This window comes from Haliotis asinina, chromosome 7 (assembly GCF_037392515.1).
Source record: "Haliotis asinina isolate JCU_RB_2024 chromosome 7, JCU_Hal_asi_v2, whole genome shotgun sequence".
In the NCBI taxonomy this organism is placed as follows: Eukaryota; Metazoa; Mollusca; class Gastropoda; order Lepetellida; family Haliotidae; genus Haliotis; species Haliotis asinina.
Genome location: NC_090286.1, coordinates 13637300 through 13661193, shown reverse-complemented (window position 1 = coordinate 13661193; position 23894 = coordinate 13637300). Strand labels below are relative to the sequence as shown.

Here is a 23894-nt window from a genome sequence, read left to right as displayed (position 1 = left end):
TTTACCTCTGCGTGATGCGTGCTTTGCTGCAATGACATCATCTAAGAACCATTCTGAAACAACACACTTTGCGATAGGCGATGTTGTAGTGTGCAGTTCTCAAGCAAACTTGAGAACATTTTTCATTCTGTGTTTTTGATTCTACATACGCTTCCTGGCATACAGCCTCATTCATATCGTCACTTTTACTCGCCTGTTTATTTATACTTAAATACATAAATTTACTTATGTTGGCATGGGAACGCGTTTGCTCACGTGAGTAATATGCTCCTGGAGTGGCGTGTGGTCCTGTGCTTAAAGTTCAGGTCACAATCAGTTGGGCGCGGAGAGTGCTCGGATGGGTCACCGGCAGCTTGACTCCTGCGAATTTCTAGGGCATAAGGAGTGTCCCACAACGAAGCAGATGGCACATGTGGTCTCACTTTATGCAAGTGAGTTCGTTCAAAAACTGCCTCTGTTCACCCAGCAGAAAATGGGTACCCGGTGGGATACGTCATGTGAGTATAATCTTCAAGCGCAGGCAGATTGGGTTGTCCGGGGTAATAATATGCCTGCTTTGACTGCTCGCACAATGAGCATTCACCTCGTGAATGGAGTTGGGTGCAATAAAACTGCACATATTATCAATGGACAACAGTGTAGTTTATTTGCTACGCCTAAGGAGGTGAAATGAAAGTATGTTTACTTGTAAATATGAATGCCAATGGAGTAATCTTCTCATATGAAACGTTTTTGAGATTTGTCTGTGTGAGCATCATATATCCGTGATCCTAGAAGTCACTGAACAGTTCTATGGTATTGTGAGTCAGTAAGTATTGTAAGATTCCAGTAGGTGAAGATACTGATCTTCATACCCATGTTTGTTCCAAGAGGTGACTAATGAGATCAGGAGGTCAAGGTCGATCACATAGTTATTGCATCGTATCCCAGTTGCGTTGACCAAAGCCTTGAACATGCATGTAGATGGGATGGACGATATAGCGATATATGCAGACCCACATGATAATACTAAATTCTCGTGCTGTCAATAACTGGAGTGTCTGCTCCAGACTCGATCATCTGAAGACTGTCGATTCATCGGCATGAAGGGGGTTAGTGGTCACCTGCATCACAGTTTAGACAAAAAAATCCGTGTTGGATGTATGCCTTGAAAACATTCAACAATAGCATACCGATACAGATAGTTAATTAGTCCTAACGCCTCTCTGGACAGTATTTCTGTTTAACACGGTGTGTGGTTGTGGCAGGACACCCCCAACTAAATCATGTCTTGGAAGTTTAACGCACTGGTGAAACTAGACTGATGCTCAGTCTCTGCATATATATAATTTTGATAGTAACAAACAATCCCATATAAACTGAAAAGGAGCCCCAGGCAAACCAGACAGACTATGGTGAAACAATCGAACGGACGACAGCAGATTCCTGAAACTCCTGTAGTAGGACATAGCTTTACTAAAAACCCGTACAATTGTTTTAGCATTTTTTCAAGAACGCAGATGGGGTGTGGGTTCGAATCCCTGATGGGACTCAACTCAAAGAGGACTAGAATTTGTACTTTACCAAGAAGGTGTAATCCCAAATATAACATATGTTACATCTGACCACTTTCTAAATGTCACTGTGTAATCACGCTGTCGTAAGCTGGGTTTTAGCCGCTTTCAGCATATTACGGTGACTTCAGTGAATGAGTGAATTAAAATTTAACTCCTCGTCGGCGATATTTCAGCAGCTTCAGACAGTGTTTGAAGTCAAGGTGTGCTGACATGATTGTGCATATAGTTTTGTTTAGGTTCTGGAGTCATGCATGTGTATCTATTATGGAAATGTCTTGTTATTATTATTCTGAGTATATGCACAGTTTGATGAAATATATCTAATCCTATGTTCATTATATTTAAAGAAAATATTTCCACATTCGGCGTCATCTATCTTTTTAGTATATAAACAGAGTAGAAACCGGTTTTATTCTTGATATTATTTTGTGGTATGGGACTGGCTTACAAATCAGAGTTATTTCCCTTAGATAAACAACGTGAGTATTGCTCCCCTGTCTTGTGTGCATTGCAGTTTAATGAAAGGTGACACATAGTATGGGATCGTCATAACTTAAGAATACAGAAGTATTCAGTGATAAGTAAAGCACACTACACGACAATCTTTGTTCATCTGTACCATGTAACATCACAATTCGGTCTGCATGTTCGGTATTCGATCAATATATGCCTCGATGCCTCTTCAAGTTGCTGGTGCATGTATGAATTGTACCATTTCAAATCTTAGAACAGTTTCAGTATACTATACATCTGCTGCAGTTAGCATGGTGAGGATCTATTTTGCAAGTGCATGAGACATTTCAGCAGAGGAAAGTGGGCACATAATAATGCTTAAATATTAATTTTGAAACATTCCAAATTGTAAAAGTAAACATGCTGGTTAATTTATCCCTGCATTTTTCCCAATGAGCAGATATGGTGAATAGAGGGGTAGGTGTAATGTTACAGATCTGTTGTATCCATTATTCTGACACTGAGTCATGTTGCTGTCAATCTCAAAGACAAGGTATGCCATGCAAACATTTATTAACATCATGATTAAAGACAACACTTATATGTTTCACACATCATAAAATTTTATTGTAATCGTGTTCCCATGGGATCTCTATTTAATCTTTTTCCCACCTGGCATAGCAAGAGTTGTGAAACCTTACAGATAGCAGTAAAGTGAGCTGCATCATATGTCTTCAACACTCGGTGACATTGATGACATAACAGTATGTCCGATGATGAAGAAATTCCTGACCTTGTCCTCTCAGAAGCAAAGAAGGTTCCCATCACAATTATAACAGGATTTCTAGGTAAGATCACTAAGAAGTAATGAAGAACTAGATTGATCTCCTAGCACTGGCTCATAAAGAAGTAAAAATGTTTGACAGTAAGTTGAATTATTTCTATTGTCAGCAGTCATCTTGTGACATGCAGATAGTTCTTTTATTGCAAGCACTACCAATGAATACATAATGTCATTTAGAAAGTGTTATGTTATATTTGGGGTTACACCATCTCAGTAAGGGACTGTCCATTATATGTGTGTGTGTGTGTGTGTGTGTGAGAGAGAGAGAGAGAGAGAGAGAGACAGAGACAGAGACAGAGACACAGAGAGAGAGATGATGTTTTTGATTTTTTGGAGAGTATGTGACACATCCCTTAAATTTATGTACAAAGTAAGTGACCTCGCTTGCATGTCATGTACAAGTAAAAAAAACAAAAACATGCCATTCCCACACTTTTTAAGTCTAATTTGTAAGTATTTGTATGTACAAAATTGTTGTTCCCCTGTCCCTAGAACAAAATGGATGCCCTCCCTCCCTAAAAATCATCATCACAACCCCCTAGCTATGAATTATGACCAGTCCCTAAAGTACAGATTCTAATACCTTTTTGGGTTTTCCCATCGGGGATTCAAACCCACACTTTGAAAGACAGGCACCAAATTGCCAGCACACAAACTCAGCCGCCTAACCAACTCAGCCACCACAGCTCCTAGCTTGTTGGTAAAGTATTACCTGATGGTTGGTAAAAGTATTACTTGTTTGTTCTTAAAGTATTACCTGCTTGTTGGAAAAATATTACATGTTTGTTTGTAAAGTAACACCTGTTTGTTTCCAGGCGCAGGGAAGACAACTCTACTCAACTATGTCCTCACAGAACAACATGGAAAGAAGATTGCTGTCATTCTGAATGAGTTTGGGGAAGGTCAGTTGGAATTAATGTTTGGAAATATCCATAGAAATTGAGGGCTCCTTCAACAAAACTGAGACATTTTCCTTGTATTGTGTATCTTTCGCATTCATGCATTTCTTTACTCTTGAAAATCAACACACACATATGCCACTTGACTGCCAGTCAGATTAGATATTGTGTGCTGAGGTTTATGTTAAAAAGTGTTTCAGGTTTACAGGTTTAGGTTTACATGGTTGTTTGAAGTTACACTCGTGTCTGACCTTCCTAAGGAACCACAATGTGATTATTTCTTCTAAAGTGTACTTTGTGGAAAGTGGCTGTTTTTTAAGACAAGTTCTTTGGATTTTCCTCAGGAAGTTGAGATTGCGTTTTTTATGAACATTCATGCTGCCACTGGTATAATATGCAGTAACAACATCATGTACTTTGAACATTAGTCATGTTTTTCTTAGTATGATAACTTTCAACATATTATGATTACAGGAGACTCCATTGAGAAGTCTATGTCTGTTGGGCAACAGGGGGAACTGTTTGAAGAATGGCTGGAGTTGAGGAATGGTTGCCTCTGCTGTTCTGTCAAGTAAGTTAATGTGTACAGTTCTGTCAAGCAAGTTGGTCTGTTGAAGTAAGATGGACTTTGTTTGTTCTGTCAAGTAATGGAGAGACTGTTTCAAATTTTGGGTTTCAGTCACGAACATGGGTTATTGGAAGACATAGAATATTTTAGGTAAACCAAACTTCTCCAACAAATAATAGCCTCTCTTTTTGGACGTCAGAGAATATAATTTCAGTATTTATTGGAGCAAGTTATTTTGAAGAGAATTATGAAAGTGAATCTTGTGAATGAAGTGACTTCACTTGTTTGTATTGTTTTCTCCAGGGACAGTGGAGTGAAGGCCATTGAAAACCTGATGACCAAGAGAGGAAAGTTTGACTACATTCTGCTGGAGACCACCGGCCTTGCTGACCCAGGTGACCTTTCAGGATGTTCCTGGGGATGATAATCACATTCACTCCACTCCAGGGGTCATACACGGTCTTATTCACTCCCCCCTACCCCTTGCAGGGATCAGATGGTCACATTCACTCCTCCCTGGGAGTCAGATGGTCACATTCACTCCTCCCCAGTGGTCAGATGGTCACATTCAGTTTCCCCCAGGGGTCAGATGGTCACATTCATACCTTCCCAGTGGTCATAGATGGTCACATTCACTTTCCCCCAGTGGTCAGATGGTCACATTCTTTCCTTCCCAGTGATCATTGACAGTCACATTCACTTTCCCCCAGGAGTAAGATGGTCACATTCACTCCTTCCCAGTGGTCATAGACAGTCACATTCACTTCCCCCAGGAGTCAGATGGTTACATTCACTGCCCTAGGGGTCGGATGGTCACATTCACTTTCTCCCAGGAGTCAGATGGTCACATTCACTCCTCAGTGGCCATAGACAGTCGCATTCACTCCTCCCCAGGAGTCAGATGGTCACATGTACTCCCCCCAGGGGTCAGATGGTCACATTCACTTCTCCCCAGGAGTCAGATGGTCACATGCACTCCCCCCGGGGTCAGATGGTCAGGTTCACTCCCCCAAGAGGTCAGATGGTCACGTTCACTCCTCCCAAGGAGTCAGATGTCACATGTACTCCCCCCAGGGGTCAGATGGTCACATTCACTTCTCCCCAGTGGTCATAAACAGTCACATTCACTTTCCCCCAATGGTCAGATCAACACATTCACTCCTCCCCAATGGTCAAATGGTCACATTTACTCCCCCCAGGGGTCAGATGGTCATGTTCACTCCTTCCCAGTGATCATAGACAGTCACATTCACTTTCCCCCAGTGTTCAGATGGTCACATTCACTGACCCCCAGGGGTCAGATGCTCACATTCACTGACCCCCAGGGGTCAGATGCTCACATTCAACTCTGTTTCCCATTCCACAGAGCACTAAGGTTATCGTAACGCCCATAAACTAACACAGACTTAGAGTTGCACTGCTAATGTTGGTTTGTGGGACACAGTCCTGGTTCACTGAGTACTATTCACTGCATGTGGGTTTCAAGTAGGAAATGTTACACCTTACCCCCACAGCAAGATGACAAGTGACTATAATCTGATTGATGTGATGATTAACTAAAATTGCTCCATGGTATAAATTTTTGTTGTGCGAATAAATATCCAGCTATTTGTATATTTGCCAGGTCCTATTGCCTCCATGTTCTGGCTGGATGAGGAGCTGTGTAGTGATGTGTTCCTGGATGGTCAGTGATTCGTCATCATCATACTTATAATAGTAATAATACAGTAGACTTGTAATGTGCCAAAACATCGGGCTCTTAGTACATTCTCATACTGCTACACAAAATTAAAATACACTGCATTAGTGATGCCATATTTTTTCCTTTTTGCCTTACTTATCAAAGTATGTTTTTATGATATCAAATTTAGTTAGCATATACATGTATATACATGAAATGTATGAGAGTATAACAATATTTGGGTCAATCTGTGTATTTGTGACATAAGTATGACTTGAATGACAATTGAAATGGGTACTTTTTCATTCCTTATAAAATTTGCACCAATGTTCTATTTGAACATGTGGAACAAACTTTAGGGTTCATGATGATCGCTGAAATTTAGTTTCAGTACAAGAGAACCCAAAGTCAGGATGTTGCCAAAAAGCAGATAGGATGCATCCTTCAGTAAGCATTACATAATAGAGGTTCATAGCTTGCATCTTATGCCTTTCCATTTGGTCCATGATATGAATCCAGTCATGTCTGTCATCTTCTTCCAGGAATACTGACTGTGGTTGATGCCAAGTTCTGTGACAAGGTAGGTCGTTTATGGTTTATTTTATGCATGTTTTGTATCCATATCTTGCCACGAAAAACCTGTGACAAAAGAGGTAACTAAATTCATGTCTGTGTACTGATGTTTTGATTAACAACTTGTGGTTTGATGTTTACATCACTGGTTTGTTTGGCCCAAGATAGATTATTTACATTGTGCTGTTGTAGATGGATTATTACTGGCTGTGTCATTCACTCACTGAGTTACCAATGCCCAAGTTACATCACTACTTGTGTACAATATAATATCTTTCAGTGACAAAGGTTATGAATCTAAAGCACATGTTTTGAGTGTTATATGCAGAATTGTTTTGTTGGTTACAGTACTTCATACCTGAATCTTTTAAATAAACAAAACAGTTACTGTTATGTCTTTTGTCTTGAATTCTGTTTGTCTTGTAAGATTTAGCAAAGTTATGTACCTTTAAACCATACGTTCCATTGAAATGAAACACATGTACTATACCAATATGTCTTGTGAGTATTACAAAGGGTTTGCAGAAAATATTGCAGACATACTCTCAATAATTACTAGTAAACAAGGTAAAACATCCTTACTGATACATGGAAATGCTTACTTGACAAATTTAGTGCAATACTCTGTGTTAGGTGTACCCATTAATGGGGTGGTGGGGTAGCCTAGTGGTTAAAGCATCTGCTCACCACACTGAAGACCCGGGTTTGATTCCACACATGGGTACAACGTGTGAACCCATTCCTGGTGTTCCCTGAAATGATATTGCTGGAGTATTGCAAAAGCAGCATAAAATCAAATTCACAAACTCACTCATTATCTTTTAGTAGTTTTTGACACGTGCATGCAGGAACAACACGGGTTCCCCTGACACTCAGGTCAGCTGACATGCATCATGATATAACTAATAGCTGCAATTAGTGAGACTTGTAACTGTGATTGAGGTTTTGTTTGATTTGTTTCCAGCAACTCAGGGAACAGAAGGAAGATGGAGACATTAATGAAGCTCAAAGGTACAAGTTAAAAATGAAAATTATTCCAACATAATATGATCAAACAATTTAGTAGTGAAGGACACTGTTGTGTGCCGGGTATTGCTGTTCCACCTTGTGTTGAAGTAGGGGAGGACAGTGTTGAAGTAGGGGAGGACAGTGTTGAAGTAGGGGAGGACAGTGTTGAAGTAGGGGAGGACAGTGTTGAAGTAGGGGAGGATCATCTCAGCACCCAAGTGTTCATAGTACAGACATGCCAACCTCGACAATTTAATCATAGTCGCTACGGATTTTAGCCCTAAGCTGCACGAATACAAATTGCACTAGAAAGGCTATGAAATTGAATTTTGATAATAGACATACGCATAATTTTGTTGAATAAAGTAAATTTTCTGATTTCACTTAACTTCCATTCATCAAAGGTAATGTCATATTTGAACTGGAATCATTGCAAGTAACAAACTGAATTTGGGCGAAATTGACTATCAGACAGTTGGAGCTGATTTCAGTATCTCTGCAATTTAAAGTATTTATCTGACAACTAATCTTGTGGTCAAACTACAAATTTTCATTCTTGAAAGTACTATTTAGGGGTTAGCATCTCTGGTAATACCCAAGTCAGGGGATCAGTATGGAATTGTCAACCCATAATAACCACCACTGTAGGATGACTCTGATTGGTTGTTTCCAGACAGATCGCCCTGGCTGATGTGATCCTGTTAAACAAGACAGACCTTGTCTCTGCAGCTGAAATAAACGCTCTGCGGGATGAAATCAGGTGAAAATACATGTCTGTTGTTACCTTCTGGTAATAAATACAAAGAGATGGTATCGCTGATCTCAGCATAGATTTGATAATTACTAAAAGATCAGCTGCTTGTAATACACTGGACATTTTTACCATGTATGTGAGCAATGTTACTTGTTGTAGGAGGCCATGCTGTCTTCCTTGGTACAATCCTTGGTATACATGCATATTCAGCTCACAAGATGTGCTACTGGCAAACAAGGATAAGTTGAGCACCGAATTGACAAATGACCTGTGTTAGCATGTATGAGTGGCACCCAGTGGTGCTGGCCATTGTGAGCGAAGGGGCCCCAGGTTGTCTGTGATCAAGTGTGGCCGCAAGAAAGTGTTTTGAGCAAGGCATGTGCAGCTATGCGCGGAATCTAGTGCACATGCACTAGCCTACATCTGCTCTTCCCTTCACAAACCAAATGGGTTTTGATCATTACCATGAACTGCCTACTTCTTAACACGTTTTCTGCGCTGGTCCTACGTATCCTTGTTTGCCAGTAGATCTCTCCACAACTCATTGTATTAACTTTGCTTCATGCATGAAGGGACATTCTTGTTCCTGGTTTGTTTTGTTCTTGTACTTGGTAGGGGCTGTTTGTTGTAAGATGTAATGTGGCAAGTAAATTAACTTTATTGTGAAATGTTCAGAATTATGATAAACATGAACCAAAAGATGTGGATGGATGGAGGAGATAGGACACATCCTTCAGCATGCAATACATAGATAGATGCAGGGTGTCTGTGTAAATGTGAGATACTGAAAGAGAACTATTACCTGCTACAGTAAATTGAACTAGTTTGTGTGTCTTCTTTGAAAGGCAAATGATTTTCTGAAGACACTTGTTTACACTTCAGGAAAATCAACAGCTTTGCTAAACTGAAGGAAACAACTCGATCCAAGTGAGTGTGTACATCAACATGATGGTGTGACCCTGTCTGGAAGTTGTGGCTGTTGGCTACATAAGCAAACATTCACATGGACTTCGAACTAGTTCTGCAGTAGTGGAATGTCACATCAAAGAACACAGTTTGTAAATGATGTTTTAATGTCAAAACATGATTGTTAAAAGAAAGGACTAATTAGGATTTACACCATCTCACTTGGTTGTTTGTCATATATTTAGTTTCTGACTGCTGTAAAATAACATTAATGCATTGCCTTCATACACTTTTTGTGATTGAGGTGGTGCATTAAATACCCAGCCACATCAACACCCTTGATTCTTGGTACAAAGAAATGTAATGTGGTGTGGTGGAACAAACAAACAAACAAACAAACAAACAAACAAACAAACAAACAAACAAACAAACAAACAAACAAACAAACCTTGTTGTAACTGTGGACGATGTTTCAGGTGCTGTCTGGATGATGTGCTGGACCTGAATGCATACGGGGGTCAAGGTCATGCAAGGTACAGTACATATATGCATTAGGAATCACATAAAACATGTCTGACTCCCAACATTTTAAAAGCGTATTGTAACGATATCTAAGACTGAAAATACTATGATTTATGAAACCATGGTTCCATTGTCTCGCTGAGCAGATGTCGTTATTGTGCTGTTTTATGCTCATGCCTACATATGTCATGAAGTGAAGTACGTCAGGATGACGATGCAGTGGTGCGCATAATGATCATGAAAGTTATATGGCTCGAGCTTAGTACACAACAAGGGTCTTCTCTTGTCTTGTTTTAATCTTAACACCTTTACTGTTGCAATCTATAAGAAAACACGAGGATATATTTTAGGTTTATTATGACTGAAATGGTTAGGCTGCTACGTAGTTTTTACAGACTAGTGAAAATGTAAACTAATTTCTGTCTGTTATTTGTATCCAGTAATACCTCTGCATACACCATTAAGGTAGATTAAGTATTGAAAGTAAAACATGATGGGGCATTTGTACTCACACTGAGCGTGATATTGTTAGTATGGAGGAGCTGTTTGAGAGACGAGGTTTCCACAAAGAGGATCGGCACCACATTGATAAGGTGAGCTATACTACTTCACTATATCTAGGCATATTTATATCTTAATGTGATACAACCCGTGAAAATCTGGGTTAGAATTGATCTTCAGTAACCCATACTTGCCGTAGCAACTGAGTAACTGGATGATGTGGTCAGACTTGCTGACCTGGTTGACACATGTCATTGTATCCCAGTGCTGCCGATCACTGGATTATCTGGTCTAGACACAATATTTTTTGCTGCTTTTCACTCTGCCTGATGCATAGGCCTTGGTATGAATAGCTGTGTATTTTCAAGTTTCTTCCTGCCTGTGTTGTAAAGTTCTAGTACAGTCAGTAGTTACCATGCAGTACTGCATGATGTTGGTGTTGTTACAGAGTGTGCGGACAGTTACTGTAGAGGTGGAGGGGGACCTGTTACAGTCAGCACTGGAAGATTTCATGCAGAACTTGTTGTGGGAGAAACAGGTGAAGACATCACAAGGAGACGTCACAGAAATACTCCGTCTGAAGGTGAGGTGAAACTGACACGTGTTGAAACTTATATTACAATCTTGACTGACTTGATTAGAGTGTCATGAGTAATTGTGAGGGGCAATGATGATGATCTTTGCAACAAATCTGACCTGTCATGTGAAACAGAATCTGTCATTCAGTAACAGTCTCAAGCATGAGCTTGTCCATCAGACTACTGTGCAACCAACATTAGAATGAGCTGCGTGAAAGACGTGTTTGTGAAAGGAGAGGTGGAAGCGTGCCATGAACTGACCCACTACCTGCTTGAAGGGGGCACAGGTTTGAAAACTTCGTGCACATGATTTTTGTAATCACTTTCTACACAATGATTTGGAATTGTCATGTTTCTGCTCAAGCATTTGTATAGTTGTATCTTGTAAAGTTGATTGTGAAAAGAGTAGTAAATTCTGCAGGTATTTGAAACTTATCATGTTGCACTCTAAATTGGGTAAACGCGATCAAGTCATTCATTCACAAACACGTGAGGTTGCCTACAGTGTCATTCAGTAGATGTGTACTATTTCCAACATCACACACAGTGCACTAGAAAAACCCAGTGATGCTACTGGTATATCTGTCAGTACCTTGCACAAAACAAATGACGAATGTAAATGCATTCCTGCGATGGGTACCAGTAAGTTCACAAGCCCAGGGAAAATGCTTACTCGTATCAAGGGGAAAATTGAACTTGATGATTTTGATAAGTGCACAATTTGTCTGCACATTCTGCTATTCAGTAACCAAGACAATACCAACACTGACAAGAATTATGAAAATGGCTACTCATGATTTGGGATATACAGGGAGCAAAGAAACAAACCATAAATGTTTAAGAAAAATTGGTTTCAAATGGTGTAAAACTCATTTGGATTGACACGTCCTGATGGAGCGAAAAGACATTGTTGCATGGTGTTTGACATATCTAAGAATGATTCTCCAGTACCATAAAGAAAGCCGTCCAGTTGTTGACATTGATGAAATATTCGTACAAGCCCTACACGCAGTATCAAGATGTTGGCAAACTGATGAGGAAGGAGCAGTTGGCAGTATTCGGGTACCATCAGTGATAGATCCAAGATTAATTATAGATGCTATAATTATGATATATATGCTCTGTGATTGGTTCCTGATGCATTTTCATGTATTTTTGGTGCTCATTGTTTTTCAGGGCGTTGTATCCATACAAGGCAGTCCGCAGAGACTTGTTGTGCAGGCTGTACATCAGCTGTATGACTCGCAGTTCACGACCCCGTGGGCAGAAGGAGAATCTCACATCACCAGGGTTGTGTTTATAGGTATGCCTTGCCAACTGAACTTGGTAGCCAATCTCATTAAAATGAAATGTTATATTTTTATGTAGGTGTTATCTGAAACTATGTATATCATTTGTTTATTTGTTGTTTCACTCAAACCACACTCAGAAACAGCTATATGTGAATAACTGAGTCTGGATCAGACAAACTAGTGATTGATATTAAGAGCAACAAAGTCACCACAAATGAAAATCCTGTGCATTTGGTTGCCCTTAAAGCACGGATTCATTCTAACCAGGAACTGACAAAACGACAACTAAACATTTGCTCAGGATATTCATATTTCAAATTTTATTAACTTCAAAATTGTTTCCCCACTGGCTGAAGAGCTGTCACGCCAGTACACAGGGGTCTATCATTTGGGGGTAAAGATATACAATATGCCAAACTGCGGACTTTGTTCATGTAGTGTGCCAATGCTTTTGACAGGATTGATGACACCTACAGTTATATAAACATGTTGTAATGATCAGTTTGAAAAAACAAAACTTCAGAAGGTAAGGAGTCGGTTTCTTATCATTTGAATCATTTGAACCTCTATTCATATTCAAAGTATGATAAGTATTCAGTTATTTTCTGACTCATGAGGATCCAGGATAGAATAAGTCTTCAGCAGCCCATGCTTGCCCCAAAAGGCAACTATTCTTGTCATAACAGGCGACTAACAGGATGGGGGTGGTCAGAATCGCTGACTTGGTTGACACATGTAATTGGTTCCCAGTTGTGTAGATCAATGCTCATACTGTTGAACACTGGATTGTCTGGTCCAAACTCAATTATTTACAGACCGCTACCTTATACCTGGAATATTGCAGAGTGCATTGTAGAACTAAACTCACTCACTCTGTTAAGTTCTATTTGAATCGCAGTTTGGCCTACTCTTAGCTTAGGATTACATGTAAATTCTCAAATTTAACACTGTTTTATATTTTCAGGGCGAAATTTGGACAAACAAGTTCTCCAAGATTATTTAACAAAATGTGTGCAGTCGAACAGATGATCCATGGCATGTGATGGAGGCCTTCAGTGTAATTACTGTATGATGCATATGTGTGTAACTTCACCAATCTATGTACATTATGATCTGAATATGCTGAATTGTAATAAATTATCAAAACATCACATTTCAACTTAGAGTTGATTTCATCATGCTTAAGATAACTTTACAAACTGCATACACTTTGCTGAAACTTGATGTTAAGGTATATCTCCCCGTAATATTTAGGTTTAAGAAGGTGACCTAGGCAGACCCAGAGAGAGAGAGAGAAAGAGTGTGTGTGCGTGCTGTGTCTCCTCCTGGATAACCCAAGTTCGACTTTGTTTTATAAATGAATACATATGCTATGATTCAGTTTAGTGCTATGATTTCACTGGAATGGCTTCAGCAATGGGGCGATGACATTGTTTCACCGACTGTATCTCTTTGGAATCGATGCTCATACTTTTAGCCACTGGTTCAGCTGGCCCAGCAGTGGTCACTATCATCCTATTGTTAAATAGATGACAGCATACACTGACTTACCACTACCCAAGTATTATGAGGGGGTATCCCTGTGTTTACAGAGTCACTCCTGTCTAGCATATTTTATTATAAACCCATCTACCTTAGGATAGTAATAGAGGAGCGCAATACGGATGACATGGTCAGATTCCGTACTGAACCCCTGCCGGTTGAACTTTCTCCGAAGCTTGGCACTTTCCGGATTTTCCAAACTCACTAAATGTTTGTTGCTTGACAGATGGATTAATAAGTCAAATGGCTTGAACGTCATATGGGTCAATACAAAACACGCAAATGCGCTAGTATGGCGTTCTATATGTTTATTCTCTCTGTAGGTACAGTGTGTGAAACCATTTCTTGAAGTTGCGTCTTGTGGTTCAGTAGTTCAGAAATGCATAAAACCAATATTCTTAGTCATATCTGTGTGATGTTCAGGAAAACATCCTAAAAAAGTATCATAGCAAAACCACATGCAGTCTTTTAGTTACATTGTGCTTGAATTAGGTACATCACAAAGATGGACGTTGAAGAGATGTGTACCAAGGTTTTTGTGTTCCTGACCATGGCATCAGCTGTGGCCCTGGGAAGCATCTGGAATCGGACTTGGTGTTGTGGGAGGAGCTGTTGTAATGCAGCAAGATATCATGGTGATGTAGTTGGTGGTTGTCTTTGATGGAGATCCCTCCCTCCCACCCTTCATCTGAACTGGCTTAAAGCATGTTTGTAATACCATGAACTATCTAAGGAAGGATCTCTTGCAACTGTTAAAATTGTCTTAAACTGACAGTATGTCTGACATTTACTTAAATGTGAAACACTGTGATGCAAATCTTGACTCAAACAATCTCGACCTAATAAGACGATGAAATGTTTTTACATTTCCAATGTCCCTGCTTATCCATTACATACCCAAGCCAAATTGAACTAAAATATTTCTGGTATACGATGCCCATGCAATTCTCCCTCCATCGCCAAGCGTCTCAAGCATACAACAAGCTTGATAAAGCATTCTAAAATTGTTATCCACTGAAAAACAATTCTGTTTCTTTTAAAAGTCAGTAATAAAATGAACACCGACTTCTTGAGAACGGAGGTTAAGAAAATGGAGCCTGTATTGGGTTGTTGTTATCCGTAAATTATAATCTGGTCTTACCCCTGACACTTACCCTCAGCAGTATTCCTTGCTTGGCCACGTCTTACCCTGATCCATAAGTCAAGGGTAATGTTCAACATGTAGTACTCTGCACCTTACCTAAACCATGCCCTTATTAATACTCCCCACATCCCTAATGTTGCGTGCGAAGATCAGCCCATGCAAGAAGATGATTAAGTGTGGAGTCACATCTTGGATTTGCCCCGTCTGGGAGCCGTTGGTTTCGTTGTATCCACGTGTCAACGCCAATTGCGACAATGGTCGTATTGTCTTGTTTTAGGAAATATTCCATATTGTGGTCAGATTTCCACGCCATCTCTACAGATTCGGAACGTCTTACGAAATAAAATGATCTTATAATGGATGTGACATTGTTTTCCTGACGCCAGGAAGTGTTTGATGGTTCTGAGCTTGTCCATGATGTTCATGACAGCCAGGCCAATATGTTGTAGGCTGCACAACTGTCACACTTAATCCAGGTGACCCTCCTGTTGTCCAACTCCACACACAAGTTTTTCTACAGTTGCCTGAAGCCTTCATGTTACGGACAGCCAGGTCACCCTGGGAGATAATCATGCTAATCAAGACCCAAAACAATTTGGGCGCAAACAGACCCTACTTCCGGTCCGAACCGCCCTAAAACTGTCACCAGCACCACCGAAAACAAAACCGAAATACTTTCGAAAATCACACGCAGGAGTTCTCGGAATGAATGAATCTCCTCCGTCGATAATACATGCGTAGTCTGCTTATGACATCTAGCTTGGTCATAAGGTTTCACTGGAATCTGTTGTGAGTCGTCCAGTTATCGACCGGTATGAATATCGTGTTTCTCGGGATCGTGGTTTCCTCTAGCATCTCCTACAACCACACAACTTCTCGTGGATCTTAGAAGGTTAGTAAACACACCCTGAAGAAAACTCGCCATTGCTCAACAAATAATGTTATGCAATTATATAGCGCGTATTTCCAGTGAATGAGTGTGTATAGTTTTACACCGCCTTTAGCAATATTACAGCAATATCACGGCGTGGAGTACCAAAAATGGGCTTCATACCTGGTACCCATGTGGGGAATCGAACTCGTCTTCCGCACGACAAGCTAACGCTTTAACCACTAGGCTACCCCAATACTGTATTTCCAATGAGGCATTGCTCAGAACCGCTGAATTATTACCCTGGTTAACCCAAACTGTATGTGAGGCGTCAGGAGGTTAATAGTCACATAACTTATTCCAGTGGGTACCCATTTTTCGCTGGGTGAACAGAGGCATTTTTGAACAAATTCGCTTCCCTGAAATGACGTCATATGTGGTTTGTTATGGGGGTAAAGTCCTACAAACTCTCATAAGTCAACTGACAAGCTGACAAACACGATCTAGCATACAAGGACCTTCCGCGCTCAATGTTGCTTAACATCAACTGATTCGTGACCTGAGTTCTGTGCGGATCTTGCTATGTGTGCGGTGGATTGTCTTGGTGAGAAAAACGTCGACCCAGCTCGTCTCAGATGTGTTCGATCGGACTGAGGTCAGGGATGTGCGACGGCCAGTCCAGAATATATCGGCATTTTGTAGAACATCCTATGTAAGAATTATCGTAGCGTTGTCTTGCTGGTCTCTGCATAAATAGAAGGTCGCAAAATCCGATTCCTGTCCTAGGCAGCATTAAGTTGAAATCTTTGAAGGGCATTCAGAAGTGGAAGACATAAGTGAAAACAAGATATATGGATGCCAACTTCTTTGTTGTGAATACTCGGCGGTTCGGAGCGTATGCGTTCTCCTTCATGAGATGAATGATTCGCAGAATCTGACCTTGTGCGCCCCGAGGGCAATTTTAATACTTTTCGGTGCAGAGACGAAATCTTATGAATTCACATGGTTCCGAACATTGCCCACCAGAGGGCGTTGTTCCAGCAAGATAATGTCAGGCCTCTCACAGCACATGTATCTTGAGATTGACAACGCTACAGAGCTTCCATAGCTTTCCAAATCTCCCGACCTCAACACCATCGAGCATTTGTGGGATGACCTCGGTCGACGCGTACAGCCATGGCACCCTAGACGTTAGATCATCTGTCGCAGGCATCGCGTTGAGTGCAGGACAGTTTTGGGGGCTCTTGGTGACCACAACAGCTATTGAAGACAACGCCTTCAATTATTGAACCTTTTAATAAGTTCGTGTTGACAGACAGTTGATCTTCTATCGTCCTTCTCCTCACTGGTGGTGACGATGACAAGGTTGGTGTCCTCTCTAATGATTCAGTCAGCTTCCACTGTCTACATGTGCGGAACCTTTACAGCAAGTGATTGTGGAATCAGCTGTATATCATCCACGCAAGTGTTGCTTCACCATCATACCCCTTGGTTTGTGCCCTTATGCCCAGCCGAACCATTGCCGCCTAATGCCGCCTCTTTAGTCTTCTTAAGACACACGTAGAGGTATCATGAGCCGACCTCTCTCACCATCCAAGATCCAGACCGACTTTGAGATCGCAGCCATCAGAGCCGTCCAGCTGGAATTTTCTGGGTTTTTTTTCCCATTTTACTCAGGCAGTACGACGCAAGGGGCAAGCCCCCGGACTTGTTGAAAGCTACCGTGACGACCCTAAAGTGATTAGTCGTGTGCCTGCCTCTGCTTCCTCTTGTCCAGGATGCCTAGACTGACGTGATTTACTCATGTCCCGATGTTCCATACGCCGTTTAACTTCAACGATGACTCCTTCTTTAGGCTGTCCTTGTGGAACCATACCGAGGCGTTCTGCCCGAAGACCAACAACTGTCTTGAGGGTTTTAACAACGGTTTGAATGCCAACCTCGTGAGTCGTCACCGAATGTCTCCAGACTGATCAAGATTCTCAAGAAGATTGAGAAGGCTGACAAGTTGAAGATTGCACTGACTGGATGCTGCTGAAAAGCTTGTGAAGGTTGCCTGAATTTGACTGTCACTCCATACTGTGCCATTAGTGCAGGAGGATGTGACAGTTTTACTTACATGCATGTGATGTTGTGAAAAGGTAACAAATGCTAGCCTTGGTGATAACAGGGTATGTCCTCTGGTATTGTACCCGGCCGATTGTAGGCGATGTCGGACCAAGTTGTTGGACAATCGTCGATGTGTTTAGAACGCTACTTGACATGAACGGATGGCGTCTTGTGATTCTGCGGCGGGCAGTTAAGGAGGCCCTGCGTCATGCTTCAGATCACATGACGACGTGCGTGCGTGGGTATGTGTGGCTGCTTGTACTTGCTCTGACTTAAGCTGGGTTTATAGTATAGCTCACCGAGGTACCGTACCACCGCACTGAAGCATGAATACCCCATTAAGACACACAATACTAGTACTGACTCCAAACCCATTAGTTCCAGGCAAGGACAAGTAGCAGGTTCAATCTCACTTAGCCAGAATTAACCTAAATGGTCTTGTTAAAACAACCTTGTACTATGGCTACGTGACAGCATCATCGATATATCCAGGGTATATGTTGTTGTTGTGTGTGCGTGTGTGTGTGTGTGCGTGCGTGTGCGTGCGTGCGTACACTTTCAATCTCTCCATGGCTCCTGTTGCCCGGTTTCATTGGTTAGATAATTTTATAATGCGAAAGTGACTCGTAATGACTACGCTCAACTTCCCAGCCTACACATCTCATTGGCTAAAAAGCCATCCAAGGGAGGTAATAAATTTATCGGACCGAGTCGTAGATGCATGCAGGGTATAGTGGAGACTTATCGGAGCGTATTTCCTGGAGATATCGGGAATCACGTGACCGGTGGAAGCTCGGTAGTTAGAATTTGTCACTGAAGCGCGAGCCTTTGTTTAAGGGCTGTAGTCTAGATCTATAATGCGACACGATTGAAGCTGTATGTAAGTGTGTGTGTGTTTGTTTGCAATATTAAAATTTGGTTCAAGCATATTTATTTCTGATACATTGTTCAGAAACTTGATCGACAAACATCCAAAATAACATTTATGCGACTTGCATTTCATATAATGATTACAAAATACACGATATCATAAATTACATTAAGCATACAACATACATAAACACTCTATACAACAAATGCACTTTCAGTTCTGCAAAGATACAGACGAAAACCTTGAACTGATTATATATTCTTTAAGTTGTGGTAATAAAGTTATGTACTGATTTGATAACTTCATGATTTATAGACCTGAGTTGTTCGAGGTTACACACAGAGCATCATGCATGTTAACTTATATCCATGTTTGAAATAAAATTAATCGTTTCTTATAACATCATAGTTGGGACATATAAAAACAATAATGAAGAGTGTCCTCGAAGGCAGCACACCAAGTAAACGATGGGTTGTCTTACCCAATGTTCATTAGAATCACTGCATTCTAATCGGAATCTACAGTGGATTATTTGACAGAACCTGTTTCCAATGTTGATGTCACCCCCAAATGAATTCAAAGTATTGCAATATGATGTAATCCTATTCATGATTCACTTGGTGATTGTATATGTCTGAGGTCTTCAAGCAGTGAATTCCAAAGTTCAGCAGTACTGGGTAAAAATGATATTTCTTGATAATTGGTATTTGTAATTCCTTCAACAATTTATCATTGGAGAAACTTTATCAAGTACACAAAGTCAGGCTAAGAACAAACTGAGCCACCGCGACTTCCACTCGGGGGAAAACGTTTGTGTGCTGAAGATTAGGTGCCTGACTCCGAGGGTGCGGGTTCGAAAGTACTACAATTTGTAATTCACTAAGAAAGTGTAAGTGTAATCCTAAATACAGCATATGTTGCATTTGACCACTTTCTGAATGGCATTGTGTAATCAAGTTATCAAGCCTTTTAGAGCAGTATACCGAAGCATGACATTTGTTTAATGACTGGTAAACATGTTGCATCTGTTGCTCGCCTTCGATCACATCACGTGTTTATCTGAATGAATCATACAAACAAACCTGACTGCATTACGAATACAGCTACACATGCGATTAAAATTCCATGGTGTTTCGATACTTCTTTTTCCTTATTTCACAGATGAAGCGTTTCTTTTCGTGACATCTGACGTCGGCAACTCCTTTCTTTGTGTGAAAGAACACACACATTTCAGGGCCGAAGGACGGGTCACCGGGAAACCAAGGGGCCCAGGTTGATTTGCCATGCACCCACTTGTACCTTCTAGAGTTCGACTGCCGACGCAACCCGACCCACTTGTAATCTGCAGAACAAAGATCAAACTGCTTGAGAGTTAATACAACTGGGTCACTGAACAGGTCGACAGAAGTCGGATGTATTAATTCCTCACATCCAGTCACACATATCCCACCACCCACCATACATACCTCACCACCGACCATACAAACCCCACACAAACCCCACCACCCACCATACAAACCCCACCATCCACCATACAAACCCCACCACACATATCCCACCACCCAATATACAAACTCTATCACACATACCCCACCACCCACCATACAAACTCCACCACCCACCATACAAACCCCACACAAAACGAACCACCCACCATACAAACCCCACCACCCACGCCCCACCTCACACCATACAAACCCCACCACACATACCCCACCACCCACTATACAAACCCCACCACACATACCCCACCACCCACCATACAAACTCCACCATACATATCCAACTCCCCACCACACATGCCCTATCATCACACATATACCCCACCACCCACACCCCACCACCCATCACAAATACCTCACCACCCATAACACGTACCCTGCCACCCACAATACATACCCCACCACCCAGCACACATACCCCAAGATATATAACGCATACAGCCCACCGCACATACCCCACCACCCACACATACACCGCCATCCATGTATACATATTCCAAATCCGGACACTTTATAGCGAAGTTCTACCTTCGTTCGGTCCCATGCTGAGTATATACTGTTTCAACGACCCGACCTTCTTCCTGGAGTTGATGACGACCAGATCACTGTGATGTCTCCTGCAGCTTTTCCTGGCCGACTCCCACCCCATCATGTCATCGAACACCCGCACACACATCCCCGACCCCCTCAGTCGGACGAAATGCTCACGTGCTGGACAACCTAAACTCAAATACAATATTTAAATATGTATCACAGCAGCCCTATAGTGTACATGTGTAACCACTGACCATAGAAAAGAAACATCAATTGTACATACTATCTGAATAAATAGGCCCTCAAAGAATAATCAAAATGCACCTCTGAAAGTAATAGGAAGGAAAACCGGCAGTTCATTCAGAGAAGTAAACGTTTCAAACATTTTGACTCGTTTGCACTACTCATACCTCGAGTTTTACGGTGTTAATGAGTGCGGCCATTTTCAAGATTCTGACGTAGAATCATCCAGACATCATACAAATATAGATATTAAAAAAACTAGCACAGTGTCTATAACTTGTGCCAACTGCAATACGATCAGTGGAGCTTGTCCTCATTTGTTGTATCAGACAATGAAATCTGACATTCCATTCTTTATGTATGAGCTCGGCGATTAGTCATTAACAAAGCATCTAAGATTTCGACCTGTCTGTACGACGATGCAGAAGCCATGCAGTTCTTCACATGTCTTGTGGTTTACTAGAAGTCGACCTTGCTGGTATTTTCTGACCAATCGGCTGAGAGAGTCAGTTTAGTTTCACACCGATTTGAGCAATATTCCTGCAATATCACGGCGGTTGACACCAGAAATGGACTTCGCACATTGTACCCCTAAAGGGCATCGAACCAGAACCTTTTATCGCGAGGCTGATGAAAATACAAATCTGTGTTTGGCTGGAAATAATTTCTGTCACATTCGGTCAGAACGTGGTTATGTCGAACTTGGATGTCTCCAGATCTCATTTGTCTCGAACTCACCATTCGCTCCCAACGATATCTCCGCATTAAATCAACCAACAAGATAGTTCGAGCACAACAACCTTTGGAGCATCAGTCTTCAGTAACGTATGCTTGTTGTAAAGAGTCAATGAAGTGGTCAGCGAGTTAGAGTGATCAGACTCGCTGGTGGGGTGGGGGGTGGGGGGTGGGGTGGGGGGTGGGACATTCAAACCTGAACAGGAATAATACCCGGTGAACACGCAATCAACAAACTGAATCTTTTGCTGAGTATATGGATTCCCTGTCATCAGTGTCATTTATAAACATTACACATCAGATAGATGGGACTGTAACCATACAGAGGACTAACTGTGGGATCTTTCAGATACCAATGGATACACATGGCGAGAAATTAGGAAAATAATGTCATTCACTGACCGACGCCGCTCAAGGCAACCAGAACTGGGATAAACAGTTTTTCGTATTTTAACATTCCTATTGTTCGGAGAAGAGACATAATTAGCATAATTAGAATGTCCCCTAAAAGTAGTTGAACCGAATACCATGGTACTAAAAAGGACATAATTTGAGGGAGCTAGTGAATATGGAATCCTGAAATAGACACTGCCACATTTAGCAGTATTTCCTGTGTAAAAGCAGCCAAGGTGTTATTCAAAACGCGGCTTTGTAAGTGTTGCTCAAAATGATTCGTTTCGCTTTTGCTAATTTGATTGTTTTCTTTGTTTTGAAAGTCTCACAAAGCACCAGTGTCGGTTCGTGGATTCTGAAACAGAATAGTATTCTACGCCGTTACTGGCAATTTCAGATCAATAGTCAGGACAAAAATTATACAGACGTTTTCACACACACAGAACATATATACCCATATCACATATCCCATTTGCAGCTATCTACAATGTGCATTAAGAGTGTGCGAGCAGAAAACACAAAGTGAAAGACATTTTCATTTTGTGAACAAATGCATCTTGCCTAACGCCACAGTAAGCAGTATTCCAGCTTTAACATGGTACGTTTATATCAATTTCGTTGATATTGAAAAATGAATGGGACTGTGTGGATGGGGTAACAATGATTTTTGTAATTGTCTTGCTTTAACCCTACCTCGAGACCTGCACAGACGGTACTGTTGGAATCCACCTACGCTGGGGCCCTCGTCCTCATACCCAGTCAGGTACCCAAAACACTGGGCGGTCTGAGAAGAGAACTTGAAACTTCCACACCCCGCGTGTTGGTAACACCGTTGGAAACACTGCCGGAAATCCAATGTCATCTCCAGGAGCAGGTAGTGGTTGCTAATTGGATTGTGGCACGTCACAACAGACACAAATATCACCACCAGTACCACAGACATCAGAAACTGTAACTAGGTAATACGCTTATATGAAATGAAAAATCTGCTTCGTCGAGAAATGTTACAATGTTACATTGCAGCTGTGCTAATCCATGTGAAAATGTGGACATATAACCTCCCTCAGTCTCAAGTACTAGTACTGAGACAAAAAATAAAGGAAATAAATTTTATATTGTAATAGGATTTTTTCCTTTAGTAAAAGATAAGAGCAATTTCTTGTGTCACCACTGGCTTTAAGACCACAGTCATTTGACAGAAATATGCAGACCTTATAATCCAAAATATATTTCAATTCAATTCCTTTATATGCCATGCCTGTCTTTTTGATTGCGTATGGAAAAAGTGTCACAGATATGCTGTATCCGGCAGCTAAATGCTATCTGTGTCGTTACCAACCCAAAACGCACTGCAAGTGTCTGCCACTGTGACATAAGCACAAACGGTAATGGCTATTCTACCCATTAAGACCTGTTTTACAACGTCCATGTGATATAAAAGCCATGATAAAAACATCATGCCGACATTATGACAAACTCGGTTCGAAGATGATTCCAGTTTTATGCCCAAGACTTCATAGAATATCATTCCGTTAAAATATCTACAGCAGTTATATATAATGATAATATTTAAGACGTGGCAAAGTGATATCTCAAGACATATCCCAATGGAGTACCTGAGGCAGCAAGTTTGGTTATTGCCAATATGAATCTATTTAAGATCACTCGTTAAGGAGCTTGGCGTGGCAGAGAGGTCGAAATGTTTCTGGTGAAACGCATTTAATCATCAGCCTACGTTCCATTGCCTCTTTGGAATCACTGGAATCCGGTTCTTCGAAAAAAAACACCCCAAAACCCCATAAAACAAAACAAACA

The 23894-nt window shown here is 41.2% G+C and overlaps 1 protein-coding gene across 3 annotated transcripts; it reads left to right on the top strand.

Annotated features, from left to right (window-relative positions):
* Nucleotides 1-2001: 2001 nt before the first annotated feature.
* LOC137290426 (zinc-regulated GTPase metalloprotein activator 1-like) lies at nucleotides 2002-13289 on the top strand. 3 transcript variants are annotated; one of them, XM_067821352.1, is made up of 15 exons: nucleotides 2002-2035; nucleotides 2713-2857; nucleotides 3669-3755; nucleotides 4227-4323; nucleotides 4624-4715; nucleotides 5945-6004; nucleotides 6544-6581; nucleotides 7539-7585; nucleotides 8256-8342; nucleotides 9219-9263; nucleotides 9719-9775; nucleotides 10297-10357; nucleotides 10714-10848; nucleotides 12020-12146; nucleotides 13100-13289. In XM_067821352.1, exons 2-15 carry the CDS (start codon nucleotides 2776-2778, stop codon nucleotides 13162-13164), a joined length of 1080 nt encoding a protein of 359 aa, XP_067677453.1. In that variant the 5' UTR covers nucleotides 2002-2035; nucleotides 2713-2775; the 3' UTR covers nucleotides 13165-13289. The 3 variants fall into 3 exon arrangements, with proteins under 3 accessions (XP_067677453.1, XP_067677454.1, XP_067677455.1); XM_067821353.1 differs by having other exon boundaries at nucleotides 2005-2035; nucleotides 2691-2857; nucleotides 13100-13288; XM_067821354.1 differs by having other exon boundaries at nucleotides 2005-2081; nucleotides 13100-13288.
* Nucleotides 13290-23894: the final 10605 nt, after the last annotated feature.

Coding starts and splice junctions, on each gene's coding strand:
- LOC137290426 (XM_067821352.1), top strand. CDS start 2,776: ATGTCCGATGATGAAGAAATTCCTGACCTTGTCCTCTCAGAAGCAAAG. Junction 9,264..9,718: donor AAGGAAACAACTCGATCCAA/GTGAGTGTGTAC, acceptor ACGATGTTTCAG/GTGCTGTCTGGATGATGTGC. Junction 9,776..10,296: donor GGGGGTCAAGGTCATGCAAG/GTACAGTACATA, acceptor TGATATTGTTAG/TATGGAGGAGCTGTTTGAGA.